Source organism: Strongylocentrotus purpuratus, unplaced genomic scaffold (assembly GCF_000002235.5).
Source record: "Strongylocentrotus purpuratus isolate Spur 01 unplaced genomic scaffold, Spur_5.0 spur5_scaffold_9, whole genome shotgun sequence".
In the NCBI taxonomy this organism is placed as follows: Eukaryota; Metazoa; Echinodermata; class Echinoidea; order Camarodonta; family Strongylocentrotidae; genus Strongylocentrotus; species Strongylocentrotus purpuratus.
In genome coordinates, this window is record NW_022145615.1 from 5,258,528 (window position 1) to 5,276,556 (window position 18,029).

The 18,029-nt window shown below is 36.9% G+C and overlaps 2 protein-coding genes across 2 annotated transcripts in view; one reads left to right on the forward strand and one right to left on the reverse strand.

The window, feature by feature from the left end:
* SPIH (hyperpolarization-activated (Ih) channel) overlaps window positions 1-9,865 on the reverse strand; it is a gene marked incomplete at its 5' end in the record, with an annotated part of 45,256 nt that extends 35,391 nt beyond the window's left edge. The window contains 1 exon segment of the mRNA NM_214564.1: window positions 9,699-9,865. Within this exon segment, the coding sequence (NP_999729.1) occupies window positions 9,699-9,865 (167 nt within the window).
* A 3,757-nt stretch (window positions 9,866-13,622) lies between these two features.
* On the forward strand, window positions 13,623-16,340 carry LOC576732 (zinc transporter ZIP1-like). Its single transcript, XM_777007.3, has one exon. The coding sequence runs from the start codon at window positions 14,211-14,213 to the stop codon at window positions 15,330-15,332; it is 1,122 nt and encodes a 373-aa protein (XP_782100.2). The 5' UTR covers window positions 13,623-14,210; the 3' UTR covers window positions 15,333-16,340.
* The last annotated feature ends 1,689 nt before the right edge of the window (window positions 16,341-18,029 follow it).

The following is an 18,029-nucleotide window of genomic DNA, read 5'->3' on the forward strand; positions in this document are numbered from 1 at the left end:
GCGAAATACTGTGAAGTATAAATATTCCGTCGTCTGCGATGAAGTATAATGTATACTCACCTTCGTCCTACATCCAGGTTTAAATACCCGTGGAGGTGATCTGGTCTACTCACTTATATGAGGCTTCTTGGATAAGTCGCCGGACTGTATATTACAAGGTATAGGGTTCGATTCATGCTACGACACTAACTTACTTTGGCAAAGCATTAATCTTCATTTGCCATTTGACTCGACCAGGTGCATTATGTGGGTACCACACTACTTTGGAAGCCCGTAGAGAGATTATGTTATGATGGGGGTATGCGCTATATAAAAGAAGGGGTTATTGTTATTAATTTTTTAATCAATTTTCTTTCCTCATATCTTGAGAATGATTTCGAATTAAAATGTGTTAAATTAAACGCTTTTCTTATACGAGAGAGGGTCGAGACCATGCAAAAACAAAAGTAGCGTTTTGAAATATTAAAACCTGATTGTAAATTTATTATAGTATGTGTGGGAGAGGGGGGGGGGTTATCAGAGTATCCCTTAAAACAGATTCTGTGGAAGTGAGTTTTATCATTTAAAATAGTTTTATAAATCAAAGAAACATATGAGCAAAATGAAAACGATAGGAAAGCTAAAGTGAAAAATAAAAAATAAAGAAAAAGGATTAAGAGGAGGTGTAAAACGTCACGCTGCCGTTGTTAATAACAAAAAAGGAGACTGTTTATTGTTCAAATCAACGCATGCTTACATCCTTTGAACATAAACGAATTCTATTCAGACGTCCATCTTCAGTTTGTTAGGTGCATAATTTTATATGAATGTAATATGACTATCAGTCAGTATGAAATGATTTTAATCTATTGATTCGTTAGAATGGTTAATGCATCACATGCATGTCAGCGATACAGGTACATCTTACATAAGTCATTTATCATGTCTGTGGAACACATCAACAAATCCATTAGTAATTTCCCGCTTCGATCAGTCACAAATCGCTAAAAGATGGATTCCCATTTCGACCTACATCCATATTTATTTCGAAACTTGTGTACCGCGTTTTCGAGATAAAAGAGAAAGCGTGATATTACATTGACTATACTACACGAAGACAAGGGAGCGCGTTCAATCATGTATTTTGTGTTCCCTTGTTCGAGAAAAAAATAAGCAGATGGAAAAATTTCCTGTTTTGAAGACATGAATAGAAACACTACAAAGCGTGTCATGACGAAAGAGATCAATTCAAATTCATATGAATATCAATCAATACCTCGTCCATTGTACAAGTGTAATGCCAATAGCAGAATTGAAGAGGGGGGGGGGGGGGGGGTCATTTTCTTGTTTCGGGGTAGTACGTACATGTATATGTGATTTAGGAACATGGTAGAAATGGACAGTGTCGTAGGTTTGCAATCGAGTAGGAGTTATTCCCATGTACAGACTACAAAAAGTAGTGTTAATAATTCATAGCTGAATAGGCAAAAAGAAATCAAGTGAAATCATTATGAAATAATGAAATTAATAGCTTGCTTGATCATGATAAGGAAGAAAGGATGTTGATTTCTTTTATAGAGAGAGAGAGAGAGCTCTTTCAATTATTGACGAATGAATCATTTCAAAATTAGAAAGAGAGCATTGACGTTGGAGCGAGGAGGTTGAGAGCACTATAAATTTTCACAGCCCCATTAAAGACCTACGTTTCTGAGCGCTTTATATACCAGTCTTTGGATTCAATTGCTACTCTGCACTAAGTGTGATGTGCACCATCTCCACTCTACAGAAAGCACCCCCAACCAGTCGCCTCGTACGGGCGCGCTCATGCCAGCCATTTAACACAACAGTATAGCATTTGCATCATACCCACTCACACTTCTGGATGAAGAAAAACAGTCTATATGTTTGCCTACGGAGACGTGTATTTGTATTAGTATTTGTATGCACGATTTCAAAGTGATATATTTTTATCAGAGCTATAGGGCACCTTTTATCACCCAGTGAAGGTATAGCTGATAGATCTTCACGGACAATGATTTATGAGATAATGTAAAGAATTACTAAAAATTAGTAGATTTTAAAACAAGTCTAAACCGTGTAAACTCAAAACATCAAAACATCTTCAGACTGTATTGTATTCCATAGCTATCTTTTTTTGTATTAGCATTAGAATGATAAATTAGAAACTCGTGCTTGACTCGCGATATGTTCGTTTCTCCTCACAGTCATTGAAGGCAGAGTAGATACGCTACCACCAAGCAAAAACGAAGAAGGTTGATCGCACTAGCGGATTTAGTAGGAGTGTTAGGGATGGAAACGGTCCATACCCCCTGAGAATTTAAATTTATATACCTTTACTACATAAGACCATTAACATGCCCCCTTTTTTGACAGTGCTGAAAGTTCCCCTTTCCCTTCCTCTTTTTTGGTTTCGTTTAAGTTCTTCAAGTAAACATTTCTTTTCTTCAATTTTTTCGCATATTCGAATTTGATATACAGTAAAAATAATTAGAGGTGGCAACTTCTCTAGAAGCAAACGCTTGTGGCATTTATTTATTTATTCATTTTTTAAAATTCATTTATTGATCATCATGATGATGATGATGATTATTATTTTATCTTTATCATAATTTTTTTCATTATTATTCTTGATATTATCATTCGATTATTGTTTGTCATTTATTTATTTATTCATTTATTTATTTATTAATTCATCAAATGATTTATAAATTTACGTTTGCTTTTCAACAATTTTTTAAAGGAATATTGTGTCCCCCTCTTTTTACAAAATGATGGCTCCGCCCGTGGTTGATAGTAAAGAGTATCTCTTTCTCTAATCTTCTGAGAGCATGCACGTAGCCTTTATGGTCACCCGTCCTCTATCCTTCCACTTTTAGACTAATTATTTGCCTCCATGCATGAGCAGGAGGATATTGTACGTCCCCAGTCCTTGACTCGATGAAACAAGGTGGAAACGATTAAGGGCATTATAGACAGGGGCGCAGCCAGGATTATGTAAACTAGGAAGGGGGAGTGGTACGGGTGGATTCTGAAAAATCCATCTCCGACAGGTAAGAAAGAGAAAGGTTATCACAGTTATAAGTTCTACTTTATTATATAGGAAAGGGGTAATAAGAAGAATTCATACAAAAGAGGTTTATCACCTTTTTTAAAGGGTAATAAGAAAAAGTCATACAAAAGAGTTGTGTCACCTTTTTATCCACGTGCACGCCCTTTGTGGTTTAGAATGTAACAGAACACAATTATGGGGCGAATTTGTGGGTACATTCTGTAAAGAGGGGTGCATTGGGCACAATTTAGAAAGTATCTGCCAAGCAAGCAAAGAGAAGAGCTTACTACAGTTTCTATAAAAGCAATATCTGACAAGCAACTAAGAAAAAAATTAGAAAGAAAGAAAGAGAAAAAAAGGATTGTCACCTGTAATATTCAAGTGCCCTTTCTAGTCTCGAAAATTAAAAGAACACAATTTGGGGGCGACATGTTGTGTACATAAGGTGATTCAATATAGGATTCTAAAGGGTGACGCGCCCCTCGTGCCCCCTGAATCCGCCCCTGTGATAGGAGGCACATAATACCTTGCTCAGCACCCCATGTACGTCCTCTCTGTCCTCCACCCTTTATGTACTTGGGCGCGCATCAGTGGACGTTCAATTTCGTGCACTGCTTATTTTCCTTCTCATCGAATGTAAACGGGCACGCGTGTTGAGGAAAGTGAGGGAATCTGGCTGTAAATCAGTGTTTCTTCATTCATCACCGATTCATCAAGACACGGTGATTAAGACCAGGGGATCAACTTGGCAAAACTTCTCGTTTCAAGTCTGTTGTTATATAGAGACGCCCATCCTCACTTTTAAAAGGGTGCTCGATTTCGAGAAAAAACAACCTACATGTAGTACCCCATAATATTATAGTGGTGCACTGGCCAAAACTAACATAATACAGCATAAATGGGAAGGGGGGGGGGCATCATCCGATATTGATTAAAGGATAATGATCAATACGTGACTAGCATATTAACTTTGTCCTTTGTCAATGTGATAGAAAGTTCAATATCAATCTACACATTCCCTTGGTTATCATAGGTTTTTTTCTTCTTGCAATAACCATATAAACGTATTCTGTGTGAATGCTTGAGTAACAAAATAATTTTACAACACTGTATCTTTAAGATGTTGTCTTATCAGATCCAGACAAAAAAATTCTAACATGTTTTGAATACACATTGCATATGTAAAAGAAAACGGTGCCTTTGTTATTTTTGTTTTTCAAATTTTCTTTTCTTTTCTTGTCTTGTCTTTTCTTTTCTTTCTTTCATTCTACCTTTCCTTTTTTATGTTTTGTTATGCTTCTCACATGTTTATCGGGCAGGAACCCCCTTCAAAAATTCTTGACTCGCAAACGTTTATTGAGGCCAAAGTGCCGCTGCATATTCAGGTTTTATATGCTATGCCTAAACGTTTTGTGTAATTCTTTACATGCAGAATTTTCACTGTCTTTAATGTAATAAAATTGCAATATGTATCGTTATGTTGTCAACATCATCAAAACTTTATAAAATTATATATAACTTTGCTTTGTCTCAGATCAACCAAGATCAGTTGCACGCAAAAGTAACATCATACATTAACCTGGCAACCTACATTTTTGTCTTGTTTAAAAAGGCGGGAGTTTAATATAATATATTATCAAAAATGCACCTGTTTTTTCTTTCTTTTGTCTGCACTGCAAGAAAAATCGTGTCGCAGCAGAGATATCGCTTGTACATGTATATCTCCTGCAGCTCAAATTACCCATGGCGGGGTAATTAAATTAATTTGATTCGTACATTGCACCAGAAATGCCTATTTCTCCTTCATTATTCAATAATGATACAGCGTATAATGGAAATCACAGCATTTCACCTCAGTCCATCATGAAACATAGGGAATGATCAATTATAATGTCTGGATTTAATCATAGGTGCTTGTCTTTTTGCTAAAGTTCGATCTTCCTGACCCCTTTCGATATAGCAGAGAGGTCACAGGTATGATGTAGCAGTAATCTATTCTTGCATATTGATTCCAATCTGGCTTTTACTAAGTATTTTTTTTGGAATCATTTCAAAGGGTATTTAGAGGAAGACTATATAAATAAAAATTAATGAAAATTTTGTCAAATTTTCTTTAATTATATACAATATTCACAGTGATATTTTGTGCCTTTTATCTTATTAAATTAAAAAAAAAAAAAAAAATGTTAATAGGCTCAAACCAATTAATATTCTGTTATAGAATCAATAATTAGTTTAATTTTTACCTCAAGTCAATGATGTAGGTAATGACTGCTTAGTGGAGCTGATAGTTTGAAGAAAAAACAAACCCACAATATGTTTCAGACCTTTCAGAATTAATGCTCTATTAAAATTTACAAAAATCATAACTAAAGCAGTAATGTTATTCAAAAGGAATTATTTCTCATGGCCGTCCAATGACTTTCCTTCCAAAAACATTTTGGATTGATTTCCCAACATGTAGTGTCTTTAAATTCCTATGACGTGTTCGCATAATTTAAAATGTAAATCATTTGCCATGGCATCGATATCAAAAGCGTATGAGAAACTCAATTACAATGAAATTAACATCGGATAAAATGACTGCATTTCTCATTGCGACATTCCCTGCTAAACATTATCACGTGTTGATAAGTATGAAAACATGTAATCCATATTACATCTGTCAACGAATGATTTATACGTAACTTGCATTCGGATTATATACTGAAAGTATTGTTTCCATGTGAATGGTGAACAAAATGGAAATTATAGAAAGTCAAGAGTTCATCACTCGGAGTTGTCAGGATTTTATAGGCTATTGGCTCATAATTGTACTCATAGTCACACCTCTACATAATTTCAACAAGAATATTGCAGATACAATGATCTATTTAAGTTTATTTAGTTAGCTCTGTATTTCCATTGGGTATATAGCCAATTCCATTTCCCCCTTCATCATGTTAGCATTTCCTGTATTTTTAAAGGGGAAGTCCACCCTGAAATTAAGTTAGTTTTGATAGGAGTAGAAAAATGAGAGAAACAAGTCAGTGAAAGTTTGAGCAAATTCCGATTAAAAATAAGGAAGTTAGGATTTTCGAAGTTGTGATCAATCAAACACAAATTGGCAACTCTATGACGTATCATGCGAGCTCAACTTCCATTTGCTCAGTACTAAAAAAATCTAAAATTTTCATTTTCCCTCAAGAAAAATTTCAACCATACATGCACCCTAAATATAATAATTGCAAATATGTTTCTATACTCCCCCTGCAAGGAACAAATATATATTCCGTCATCAATAACGAAGAAAACATGATTTTATGGAATATTATGCACAAAGCAAATGAAGGAGAGCTCGTATAATAAGTCACAGAGTTGCCAATTTGTATTTGATTGATCACAACTTCAATAATTCATAACTTTCTTATTTTCATTCAGAATTTGCTCAAACTTTCACTCACCTGATTTTCTTATTATTCTGCCTCTATCGAAACAAACTTATTTTTGGGGTGGACTTTCCCTTTAAAAGGCTGTTCTTTGAAAAGTTTCTTCCTAGGTGGCAGATTAAGGGGTGGGGCACGGTCCCCTGGCCAAATCTGTCTACATCTTGAAAACTGATACAAAATGTCCCCCAGAACAAAAATATTATGTGCCCTCTGCCAAGATTGGAGACATATTTTTTTCAATTGTCAGGGATTGTCGAGACTTATGGCTTTAAGACATCGTTTAACGATCAATTAAATCTGAGATGCATGGCCCTACGTGTTATCAGTGTCTGTGATAATGGTATAAAATTGAAGCCCTAAAAAACTTCCTAAAATACTCATTTCCCCGATAGACTGTAGTGTTATAAAAACCGTTAAAAAAAGAAAAAATGAATTTTGATTTTCAATCATAAATATCTTGATAGTCAGACAGGCAATCTGCTTGTAAAAGTCATGAGGTTCCTGACTGACCTAAAGGTTTATAATTATGATTGCAGCATGAGTTAAATCCAGGATTTTGTTTCAGAATTAGAGACAATGTTACCGAGTAAGAATGTAAAAGATTTCCTGGACAAATTTTCTATTTTGACATTCTCAACAAATTAACCGTTTTTTATTGGGCCAAAGATGATCATGACCTACTTTCACTCCTACCACTTTAACTTTATTGGTTCGAAGATGTTGACCTCACGAACTCCTTCTCTTATCGACTATTTATCTTTCCTATAGTCTTTGTCTGCTCAATGCACTCTCTCAATCCCTATGTCTACTTCCCTCCCGCTAACCACTTTGCTCTCTTCTTACTTTCACATCCACCATCTTCATATCACGGGTGGGACTAAGGGCATGCATCGCGGTGATTCTCAGGTGTTCTGAACTTTCATTCAGAGAAATTTGCCACGTACGCAGGCACCCATTCCTCCGGCCGAATTCCGGCGGCAATGAATTGAGAACTAAACAAATAAGAACTGGAAAGTGTCGAGGAGTTCCACAAATTTGTCCGCCGGTGATTGCACGTTGACTGTCTAGCACCCATGAAGAGCGAGTGAGCGAGGTCGCTTGCATGCCAATATTCCCCCTATAAAATTGGCGCCTACACATGCATGCATAATTCTTCTATCGCTCTATTTAAAGCTACGCACCTGTCACATAAACCCAACTATGTATTTAAAAAAAAAACTCAGTTCAAATCAGCCGTTTAGTTCTGTACACATTAATGGCCTCCATTAATAATTCAGTACGTTATAATGGAGGCTAAATTTAGTACGTAGTATAGTCGCAATACCTGTATGAACAACCCGCTGCTGCATATTTTGTTCTGAGCATGCACTATGCTTCTATTCCGAAGCTGAATTGAAAGTGATATGACGACGAAATCACGAAAATATTACTAGCATTATGAAAGAGGAAAACGAGAGGACAGGGTAATTGTATAATACATGTCAAGTGTCATGCTGTAGCTTTGATCACGTTTTTTTGTGCACAGGCAGGTTGGTGAAACTATTATATTGAATGAAAAATAATGACGTAATGCGATTATTTCAATACGGCATTGCCTATAATTATACGTAATCATGTTGATTATTATATACTAAATGTGATAATAACGATGCTTTGGCAGCTAAATTGCCCATGCAGACTTTTTGATCATATTAAAGTTCCTCTATAAAGTGTTGGGAGCCCCACAAACTAAGTCTTGATGGCAAAATTACACTTAAATTGTATCATAATGTGAAAGAGGATGACATTTGAAACACATTTCAGCAAGGATTTAAAAAAAAAAAGTGTTTAAAGTCGAATATTGATGAAAGAATTCAAAATTTAGGTTTTCTGCGTATAACAGAAAACCCATTATGCATTCTTTTATCAATATTTGTCTTTCAAATTATGATACAATAATTTTAAGTGACATTTTCGGCAAATTATGGGCTTCTAACACTTAAGAGGGGCTTTAAAGGCATGATTCCGATCACAGAAAGCACCAAAACTGAACACCTGTTTAAAGCCATCTGCCTGTTGAAAAAGAGGAGAGCGTCTTACACGCCCTTCTATAATAATTAGAACCACTCGCACCCACCCCGAATCACGGATGCATGAATCGAAGTAACTAGCTATACATGACTGTACACTTTCATTATTGTCCTTGTGTGCAAAGTTCCATGACCTGTACATAGCATCAAATCACACTGTGGCTGCGAGTTATAAACCCTGGATCTTAGATAGCCTAACTTTAATCCCCGCTATATAAACTATCTCCAGCACTTCACAATCTACCGTAGATCGTAGATGCCGGTTCGCTTACCGACCCACATGCTTATGTTTCAGTGGATTTGTTTTCTCATGCATTTTGAAGGGTCCATGAATAAATCTCCATTGCCATCACAGTGTGTAATCCGGTGAGCTATTCTTGAAGGACGAAGGAGTTTTTCAAGTAATTTCTTTCTCACAAAATAATTTAAAGCCTTCTCCAGTGGACAGTGGTGCGACCGACTGTATAAGTGCACCCACCCTCCCCACGCACATAATGATCAGTCTTCTGTTTTTACCAAAGAAAGGTTTACGTATTTGGAAATGAATAAGATGGATATAACTAAGGTATTCATGTATACATTTTGATACCAAACTTACATGCTTATCATGAAAATCACAAAAGAAACATTTTACTTTAATACATTAATTTTTACACTATATTCCATTATATGTTTTTTTTTTGACGTGCAGTTTTGTAGCTCGTAATAGGCCTATCTTCATAATATACATGTAGATCTGGCGGAAGTTGCAGTAAAAAAGACCTGATAAGTTTTTTGTTAAAGGAAATATTATAATATCTTTAGTATTAATGAGTTCCACTATAAGTAGGCCTATAAACTTAAAGTAGATCTAACAGTAACAGTAACGTGAAAATCAACGCGTTATAACAGAAACTTGCATGGAAAGTTCAGAAATAGTACTTACATTAAGTCTTCCTTCTATCTTCTGTAATAATTCACGTGAAATAATACAACATGCCATGATCATTTTGACGTTTCTCAACAAATTTCAATTTGTATTCAAATGATGATGAAACTCCGTTTGCAATTTTTAATTGCTAATAACTTATTATTCAAGATACTAGGGTCTGTAATAAATTTGAAATGAAAATTGCTATAACTAATTAGGGAGACAGATTAAATCAAACTTACCTGAAATGACTACATGGATGAATGATAAGAACCCCCGCCTTCCTCAACCGATATTTTTCCTTTTGTAACCCTTTCTTGCTTCCGAAAAGTTTCATTGAGAGTCTATTGTCTGAAGGTTGGAGAACAGTCCATAGCTGCCTCTGCAGAAAGCCGACGGGTTTAGCCATGGCCTGCATAGTAGTAGATGAAGGATCAGAGCCCAGTGCACCTGTGTCCCTTTCTTCAATAATCCCAAGAATATCCAGGGCACTGGTCCCACCAGTTTCATCTGGTGTTAGCTTGACTGGACTGTTGATGCCGTGACGGTCAAGATATGTTAGAAGATCCTGTTTTTCATCCGTGTATGCCCCGTGATCTAGCTTCGATTGAAGAGTGAGACTATCCTTTCTGTCCTCGCCTCTATCTTCTGTCCATTCAACTTCCTTGGGGAGCTTTCCATTTTGATGACATATTGGGATTTTGGGCGGTTTCTGACCCCTTCCTCCATTCTTTAGAGGAGGAGGAGGACCTGGTGGTGTTTTTGGCGGGCTAACGTTGATGAGATTCTCTTCTTGTTTGCTATCGGTTTCCCCATCATCAAGGTTTTGACCGGACGGATCGGCCTCATCAGACTGCTCTAGCTCTCCGTTAGTTTCCTTGTTATCCATAATGAGTTTCCTAGAATTAATAATGCTGATGTCCTGCCGACCACTTTCCCATACTTTTCGAAGGCCTTGTTATTCCTTCATGATGGGGCCCGGGTTTGATGATGTTCTTAAAAACGTTTAATTAACATTTCACGGGCATCCCTTGGTGCACTATTCTCCCGTGCCTTGGTCTAATACAATACTGGGATTCGTTCTCTATCTCTCGCGGGCATTTACAAAACACTAGGGGGAATCCGTAAATACCTGTGAAATTACGTCACATAGCGACGTATTGTCCAATGATGAGCAACGTTTTATCTCTACGCTTTCTCCAGTGCTCAGTTCACACATTATTGGCCAATCAAACGCACGCTTTCAAACCGCTCCAGCATGAGTTTGGATGTGCGCTAGTTGAATTATGACGTCAACGCCTGTGCGCGCTGCATGCAGTATAAGTTGCGTTACTGAATTGAAGGGAAGAAGGCGGGGGGGGGGGGGGGGGGTGTATGTATACATGAATTATGTTACATACATTTTTGGTAGTCATGTTTATAAGATTAAATAAGATATCACTTGCGCTAAGGCTTTACAAAAAAAGTTGTTGTATTGCCCTTTGCGACCGACCCCAACATTTTAAAAATTGACAGTGGGCTTTTTATAAAAGTTTTTGTTTTACCGTATGTATTTAAGCATTCAAAACTGAAAAATATCAGCCCAAAGAGGGAAAAAAGGAAAAAAGAAAGAAAAAGAAAATCGACCGACCGACCCAGGCGTTGGCACCTGAAAGGCAATACGACATCTTTGTTTTAAGGCCTTATAATATAGGCAAACTTAAATATTGTGATGCTTTGAAGGTGCTATGTCCCTTTTGCAGCCAACCTCAAATTCTGTAGAACTTTGCATGAACTATGAATATATGTCATGCATGTCCTATCTGTGAAATTTAAACGTTAGCAGTGTCCTAATAATAAAATTGTGCAAGGAAACCCGTTTACTTGCTAGACTTCACTGTCAGACACTATTGAGTGACTGACTGGCTTTTTTTCTTCTTTGGTAATAACATACATAAAATGAGCTGTATAAATAAAGGGTACATGAGCATTATTTTTTGTCTAAAACAATAACCCACTTCTTGTGATGGCCAAAATTAAACTGATTGAATCTATAGCTCCTAAGTCAATTTGACAACTAATAGTCGTTATTTTCCCACTTGAAGACATTTTCAAGCCCCACCTTTTTTTAGGGAAGTTCTAAATTAGTATTATCTTTCAAATGCCATTGGAATTTAACCTTTTCATTTTTTTGGCCTGCAAATGGGACATATTACCTTTGATAAATGTTCCTCCTTTTTTTTTTACTTTAGGAAAAAAAAAAAAAAAATCGAATTCGACTTTGATAAACCTTTGGTCTTTAAACAAAAGGCAAGTTGATAGATTCATTTCATTGCACAGTCATACAATGTAAATTTAAAAAAATCAATAACATGAAAATCCCCAAACTCATAATTTATTTTCCTAATTGTAGCGTCTGTTTTCCCCAATTCTTCTTCCAAGTTCATTATTTTCCACCTGGTTGTAGATGCTTTGCTTTTCTTTAAAAAAAAAGGGGGGGGGGATGCTTTCTAGTCTTCTAGGGATAACTTCGTCCCATACACACGCTTTCTCTTCCAAACGAAATCCTTGACACGACCAGAGTGACTCTCTGACAAAAGTGAATACCGCCATCTGCCTTTCATTTACCATATAGGGAAATTGTCGCTTTGCAACACCGATTTCGGTTTGTTTTATATTCCATAATTGTGGCGCTGGTCACCCACAAGTCACATCCCCGATGGCTCAGATTATGAGGTAGTCAGGTAGAGGTCTTGGTACTGTGATGAGAAGGGCCCGGTTTCGAAACCACATGTCCTTAATTGAATGAGTAAAGTGTCTCGTTCCCTGGTCTCGTTCAGTTGCTTGGGATGCTCACGTTGGGTACAAGAGCGAAACTGAGGGTCATGTTCCCCAAGAAAAAAAAAAACAGTCCGATATTTCTTTTCTTAGATAGGCCTCAAATATTGTGGATACATATTAGAATGAGAATATATTCCCCCCCCCCCCACTCCGGGGTCGGAATGACCGCATGCGTGTTACCAAAATGTCCGGTAAAGGGGTACTTTTCGTGCGACAAAGTCCGGCCCGAGAATTGTAAAAAAAAAAGGGGTGTATTTGACTTTTCACCCGGAGATTTCTTTAAAAAGGGGGTGATTTTTTTCCTTTTCTCTCATCTCTTTAAACTCCTGAGAAATTATTCCGAATTTAGGGGGGTACATTGAGCATTTTTCCGGATTTAGGGGGGTCTCCTGAGGCAGGAAAACCCCGCGAAAGGGGGGTTCGGAAATGTTGGCAGTCCTCTTCAAAAAGAGGGAACAAGCATAATTATGCGTACCCTAAATAACACTGAGTGGGGGGGGGGGGGGGATATATCTCACAATGGTGCCCCTCCCTCCCAACAAAAAGAAAGCTGCTCACTACAATTAAAATAGGATGATCTTTCTTTCTTTCTTTTTGTCTTATCTTCTCTCTTTTTCCCTTTATTGAAAGGTTTCTCTTTCTTTCTTTCTTTCTTAACTTATTCATTCAATAAATTGTTTATTTCTCCTTCTTTCTTTTGAGCGCTGCAGCCCCGATGAACAATTAATAAATTGAGTGGAGGCGTGTCGACGGCTCGGCTAGTGGCATAACGTGGGTAAAGCAGTTGAAGGGACCTTGACATCATGGGGGGCAGGGGTTAGTCTCAATTGGCCTAGATAGAGAAGGTACGTCCAAGCTTCTTTTTGACCCCATTTCTCCCTGTCCTTTCCTCTCTTTTATCGTTTAACTTTTTTGTTCTCCTTTTTTTCTTTGTCATTCAATTAGGGGGGGGGGGATGTGCCCCTGGGACCCATTGTAACTTGTCACTACGTCGCACTATAGCTTGCATGCATACAGATACAGACACTGCAGATTATGCAGAAACCGAAACCCCACCCCCAACCTCTACGTAAACAAAAATCGTACCGGTATGTCAGGTGACCAAGAATCACATGCTTCTCTAGGTACTGGGCAATCTCATTTTATGGTAGGTAAATGTAAAAGGGCTGTACAAAAAAAAACATAATTGATCTATACTTTCAGCCACTTAGATTGCTTTTTAGGCATTTTAATGCAAACAGAGTAATTTGGTAGTCTAGATTCTAATGACAAATAGCTAATTTATTTACATATCACTTCATTGCAATACTATTTGTCACCCCTCTAATTTCTTTAACTCGTCCACAAACAGTAACCGAGCCGTGCACCTGTCTCGTATTTCATAAGGAAATTACCCGGCTCAGTTTCAGTACTGTTAGATCATCTCAATTTAGATTTTATATTTTCGTAGATGAGCTCAAGACACTTGTTCATCATAATAATGCTGAGACAATAATTTACATAATCAACTGTGCACGGCCCGGATGATGTAATTTGATTCTTGATCGACACTCGATTCACTGTGCCAGAGAGCTACCACTGTCCAGGCTATCCTTACAGACCGGCAGACGTCCGTGTGAAGCTGAGCTTCGTCAAGAAATGAAAAGTTCGAATATAGACCTGTAACTCGTTACATGCTATTAACTTCCCTCTCGATCAGTTATTAGTGACTGATCATTTCTAAGAGGAGACCTGTGATTTCTGAATGAGCTGCCACACAGTCGGGTCGTGGATATTGTCATTGAATTGAGTAACTGATCTGAGTTAGACTAATGAGTTTGACTCTGAATCTGAGATAAGCTGTGACTTGTGAGTTGTGACTGTATGAGCTGTGAAATTTAACTCGGGTGCATCTGATGACAGTTTTGCAATAGTCGTGGACATTGTAATAAACAATGGAGATTTTAGGTTTAAAGATAACCCTGCTATTCGTTCTATCATTGACTAGTTTCTTCTTTGGACTAATTCCTATAAGAATAGCTAAATTTGTCACTGGCAATGGCAATCCAAATAGTTCAAATATTCAAAGCCGAGCAAAACGTTGGATGAGCTTCCTGAGTTGTTTTGGGGGTGGTGTATTTTTATGTACATGTCTACTGGACCTCTTGCCAGATGTGAGAGATAAGTTGAGCACCGTCTTAGACCGATTGGAGATTTACACTGCATACCCAGTAGCAGAATTTGTTGTAGCATGTGGATTTTTCATTGTGTTGATTGTTGAGCAAACTGCATTGGATTGCAAAGAAAAAAGTGATAATTCTTCAAAGGAATTGGTTAGAGTGACGGGGACAAACAATGCTGGAGATTGTGAAGCAAGTGCACCCCTCTTATTTGATAATGATGAGAATGACGTACGATACGAAGGAATGAGCAATGCCCAAGGCGAGTATGGTAGTCTACAACAGGAATGCAACTCCAGTCTTAATTCCCGCACGCGCGCAAACCTGCAGAGGTCGATATCAAATCGTAGTTACAGGGATCCGAATGCGGAGGAACCAGATAACCATGATCTCCATTCCCACTCATCCCTTCGTTCGTTGCTTCTCCTTCTTGCTCTCTCGCTGCATTCCATCTTTGAGGGCTTGGCCATGGGACTGCAGACGGATAAAGACCAGCTCCTGGCGATATTCACCGCCGTCATCATCCACAAGAACATCCTGGCCTTCAGTCTTGGTATGAATCTGGTCCAGAGCCATCTTTCTAAGTGCTCCGTTGTCCTGTCCTGCTTGTGCTTCGCCTTGATGGCACCCATTGGAATAACGCTGGGAATCATCCTCATTGAGAGCTTCTCCGACTTCACGCACAGCGTCATGGATGGTGTTCTACAGGGCATCGCCACGGGAACCTTCCTTTACATCACCTTCTTTGAAGTGCTCCCTCATGAGATGAACTCCAGCAAGGACAGACTTCTGAAGGTGCTCTTCTTACTCCTAGGATTCTCGACCATGGCCGGACTCCTGTTCCTGGACCCAACCATTATAAGACCAAGCTGTTACAGAGGCGCTCAGCCTTTATGATCATGTTTGCATGTTTGATAGTTTCTTCTGTATCTTCAAATGTTTTCAAGAAATTATTGCATAGCTTTGTTACGTCTGCTGCAGACCCCTCTAGAAAGAGTCAGGAATGCAAATTACATTTTGGCCATTAGAGTAGGTAGACCTACATGTACATGTATGTACGTACATTGTAGGTGACTTTCAGGACAAGTCCATTGATCCATTTCCTTATACATATATCTGTGTGCCAAAAGTTAAAAGAAAAAAAAGGCAATTGTTTCACAAATCAATATAAGGGACAGATGAAGTTGTTATAAAAAAATCAATCTATTATATAAATATTGTATTGGAAATATGTCTAAATTCTATACACTTCAGTTTGTTACTTTAACATGTTATGCACAGTATAGTTGTAAGAAGAATTTTTGTTAAATTGCTTTGAGGTGTTCATTGTTTTTGGTGATTGACCCTAGAGGGTGTACATTTACTTTTCAAATAGATGATATGGTATTACATGTAGGTCTCATATTATAGGCCTAATTAAGAAGCAGTTGCTTTGCTGCATGAAAATAGTTTACCAAAATGAAGTGGTACAAAATCAAATAGACATGTCCGGAACGCAAAATGCATAATTGTTGAAATTATATTTTCATACCATTGAGGTAAAACTATATCATCACCATACAGAGCTAGTAATTATCTAAACTACCTTGATTAAGATTGACATTAATTACCAAAAAAGTCATTGAGAACATGACAAATGAACAATTTTTTATTCACAGATGTCACCAACCATTATTCCTTTTGCGTTCCAGACTCGTCTTTTTGTACCAGTGAATTTCGCTGAGCCACCTAAATAAAGTCCTAGCTGCATATATCATGTATTTACAGTTATCTGTTCTTCTTCACCTTTCCCATATAATACATGTACTTGTACATGTGTCAGTGTGTGTGTGTGTTTATTCTATTCCAAGCCAGTAAATGTTGGACTTTCAAAATATATAACCAATTCATGTTCACCATATTTCAGAATGAGTGACAATGAATTATATTAAAAGTAGTTAAATGTAGAATAATCTGGATAATCTGAATGATACTCTAACATGGAAAAGATATTAGTGTTCAAATTAGAAGTTCATATCAATGTCATGCTCCAGAATCATTTAGTTCATGTGAGTTTGACATTAACATGTCATGTAATATGGAGGAAAGTAGGAGAGATGTAATGATTGTAATCCAACCCTATACATTTGGACCTCTCCTTTGTGATAAACCTTTATGTACATGTACATTTAGGTTCTTCACTGTTTTTGCTTTGACGATAAGGTTGTTAGTTGTTACTATGTACATGTACCGGTACTACCGGGTATGTACAGTGTAGTTTCAAGTTTGTCTTGATATTATAGACTATGTGCATATTTCATTGGCAAATTTAGTATAAAGCAATGTGAAGAAATGTTAAGATGTTTCATATAACAAGAGGTTATCTCCACTATATTATATTTCAGGTGCTTGTACGTGAAGTTTGGAACATATATATATATTTTTTTATTTCACTTTATTTAAGCTTTGCTGACATTTCCCGGTATAGGCAACAATAAACTTTAAAGATAAACTCCAGTACTGGTAAAAAAAAAAAAAATAATTCTCACAGAATCAAACGAAACTTACACTGAATGTTCAAGATTACAAATAAATGACATGTGCCAAACAATTTTGGAAGAAAATTTATACTGGCTAAGTAATGAGCATAGAAAGACAAGGAAATCAAGGTAGTACTAGCCCTGACACCATGTGTGTTGTCCCATATATAGCTTTCTATGTGAGTGCTTGTTACTTTACCAAGACTCGGTCAAATTTATTATGATTTTGATGACTCCAGAACCTTGCAGTGCACACCAATACTTACATGCTACATGATCAACTGTTTCTGATCCTTTCCACACCTTTTCTTTCACAATGCAATTGCATTACCAGTACTAAAGTTTATCTTTAACCTTTAACTACATGTATTTGTGAAATACTCTCAGTTTCCCTATCATTATTTCACTTCATTTAGACTTTGTGTTAAAAAAAAAACTAATATACTATTTTACAATGTGTCTTCCTCAATCTATTTGCAAACATTTTTGATATTGTTATTTTATATTTTCCTTTGTCTAAATTTTGTGTTTACTGACAACTCAAACTCAATTTAGGTTGCAATTTATGTACAAATCTTACCATTTTGAAATATGTCTTCCTTTACTACTCTTTCAAAATACTATATGGGGCCAGTCACCATGAAATGAGTCCAGTGTCGCATTAGGCTCAATCGTAGTAATAGCGATGTATAGTGTGTATGTATGTACTGAAAATTGACCCACCTACCACATTTAAGATTTTTCCAAAAATCGACTTATTAATGTCTTGTAGTTTATGTCTCCAGAGCTTAGGTCACGAAAATATCTCCTTCTAACATTTTTTGGCAAATAATATAGGCTATGTTACGCATCATTAACTTTACACCTAATTATCTCAAAACTGGGTAATCCCATTGTTTATAAAGTCCAATTAGGTTTTTGTTCATATTTCTGGATATAATTTATCAATTTTAATGTGTGACCCCTTAAAGAGAAAGTCCACCCCCAAAATAAGTTTGTTTCAATAGAGGCAGAATAATAAGAAAATCAGGTGAGTGAAAGTTTGAGCAAATTCTGAATGAAAATAAGAAAGTTA